We start from the raw sequence: 2,027 nt of genomic DNA on the forward strand, positions 1-2,027 counted from the left end.
ATTAAAATTTTTAATTTTTAATTTATATAAAATAAAAATAAAATATATTTTTCATAAAAATTTGTATTTGATCATTTATATTAATTCTTCTTAATTTTATTAAAAATTAATTCCTTTTTGCATATTGAAATTGCACATTAATAAATATAACTTTTAGAAATAAGGGTACCACTCTTTTATAAAAAAAAGTAACACTAATGTGTGGTAAAAGTACTTTTAACACATTTTACTGATATTTTTTCATAAAAGAGTGGTGTTAATAGTTGTGTTTATCAATGCGTGATTTTAGTATACAAAAAATTTAATTTTTAATAAAATTAAAAAAAAAAATTAACATAATTGATTAAATATAATTTTTATGAAAAATATATTTTATTTTTATTTTATATAAATAAAAAATTTAAAATTTTAACAAAACAAAATGTCAAAATCATATTCAAGTTTTTATCTTTTTCAATTAAAATTTTTAAACATTTTAATTAAGAAAAAAAGTTAAAACCAAAGTCAAGTACCCATAAATAAAAAATTAAATTTGTTTATTATGTATTTATTTTTATATTACTTTTTCTCATTAATATTATTTTATATTTAAAATATTCATAGATAATTGAAATTGAAATGAAAAAATAAAAATCAAAAGCTAAAATAAAGAAATAAGGGAAAAAAATAATGTGGCATGCTGGTTTGCCACATGTCAAACTAAAAAATAACTATGAGTAACAAAAAAGAAAAAAAAATCATTATCATCTTTTTGACTTGTCAAGTCAATTTTTTTTTTTTAAAAGAGAAGAGTATGGTAATTGACCGAACGGAGAAAAGTTAAAAAAGGGTAACCTTGAAATTTTGTTTATGTTATTATTACTTATTGAATTACTTCTTAAAAGTTCTTAAAAAATCTATTTTCCTTCTCACCATACCTTTACATAGTTCTCCCTAAATTTTATTTCATGGTTAAAGCTAATTTTTACCATGAATTTGTTTTTTTGGGCAAAAATTGACCAATTGACAAAGAATCTCCACAAATTAAATTTGTATACATCTTTATCTACAAATGCAATTCAGAAACCAAAAATTTGAAAAAATCAAACAACAAATCGAGATTTACAAAGAAAAAAAACTCCTATGGGAACAAGATTTACAGGAAAGAAAAAACTCAGGAGCAAAACTTTCGATCCAGAAATCATCATCATCTCACTGAGGATGCGACTGTGTGAGCCCAGCTTCTGAGGTTATCTTTCATGTCTATTTCACTGCTCAGAGCTGGAACTCTCCAATTCATCAATGGGTTCTCTTTCTTTCTTCTGTCGAGCACCTCCCATGCTTCAGAAAGGTAAGGTCTTGGGACTGCTGATTCGTCGACTGTTTTCTCTTCTTCTCCATCTTTCTTCCCCAATCTATGCAGCCCGGGGATGATTGAGACCAAGCTTGAATCCTTAGCTCCTTCTGAGAAAACAAACCCCAGATCTATAAAGCCTTTTAGCTCGTCAAACTCAAGGTCTGACAAACTCTTGCTCATACCCTTTTTTCTTCTTCTTCCGCGTGCAAGCGTAGCCCTTTTGGGCGAAGCTTTTCCAGCACGTGTTTCGGTTGAATTTTCCTCCTCTCTGATTTCTCTTCCCGAGAAGATGGGTTGAAGCTTTGGTACGAGGATTGTATCTGGAGAGAAAGAGCCAGGATTGAAGCTTGTCGCGGAGCTCAGCTGGTCACTTATGGACCTGATATGCCTTGTTTGGCTCCGCGAGAGAACTGGTTTTGATGGTTCTTCTTGAATTTGCTGATCTGTGTTTGACTTAGAACTCGACGAAGATGGCTGTTCCTTGAAGATTTCAAGGTTGAACCAGCAAGAATCAAAGAGCTTCAGCACTTCTTCTGCGTCCATCGATGGTGGATATACCAATAGTATTTTGTGGTTGAGGATGTGATGGTAGGGCTACGATATATGTATATATATATCCTTGTTTGGATATATCCTCTACATTGTTTAGATATCACGGAACGGAATCAACTATTTAATCACACGCTTTCCT

General features: G+C 30.0%; 1 protein-coding gene across 1 annotated transcript; it reads right to left on the bottom strand.

Moving 5' to 3' along the window:
- Positions 1-1,002: 1,002 nt before the first annotated feature.
- LOC100266883 (uncharacterized) lies at positions 1,003-2,027 on the bottom strand. The gene has a single exon (XM_002269358.4). The coding sequence runs from the start codon at positions 1,877-1,879 to the stop codon at positions 1,187-1,189; it is 693 nt and encodes a 230-aa protein (XP_002269394.1). The 5' UTR covers positions 1,880-2,027; the 3' UTR covers positions 1,003-1,186.

This window comes from Vitis vinifera, chromosome 10, assembly GCF_030704535.1.
Source record: "Vitis vinifera cultivar Pinot Noir 40024 chromosome 10, ASM3070453v1".
Lineage (NCBI taxonomy): Eukaryota > Viridiplantae > Streptophyta > Magnoliopsida > Vitales > Vitaceae > Vitis > Vitis vinifera.

Bases quoted from the DNA above. Each gene is read 5' to 3' on its own strand.
- LOC100266883 (XM_002269358.4), bottom strand. From the start codon at position 1,879: ATGGACGCAGAAGAAGTGCTGAAGCTCTTTGATTCTTGCTGGTTCAAC.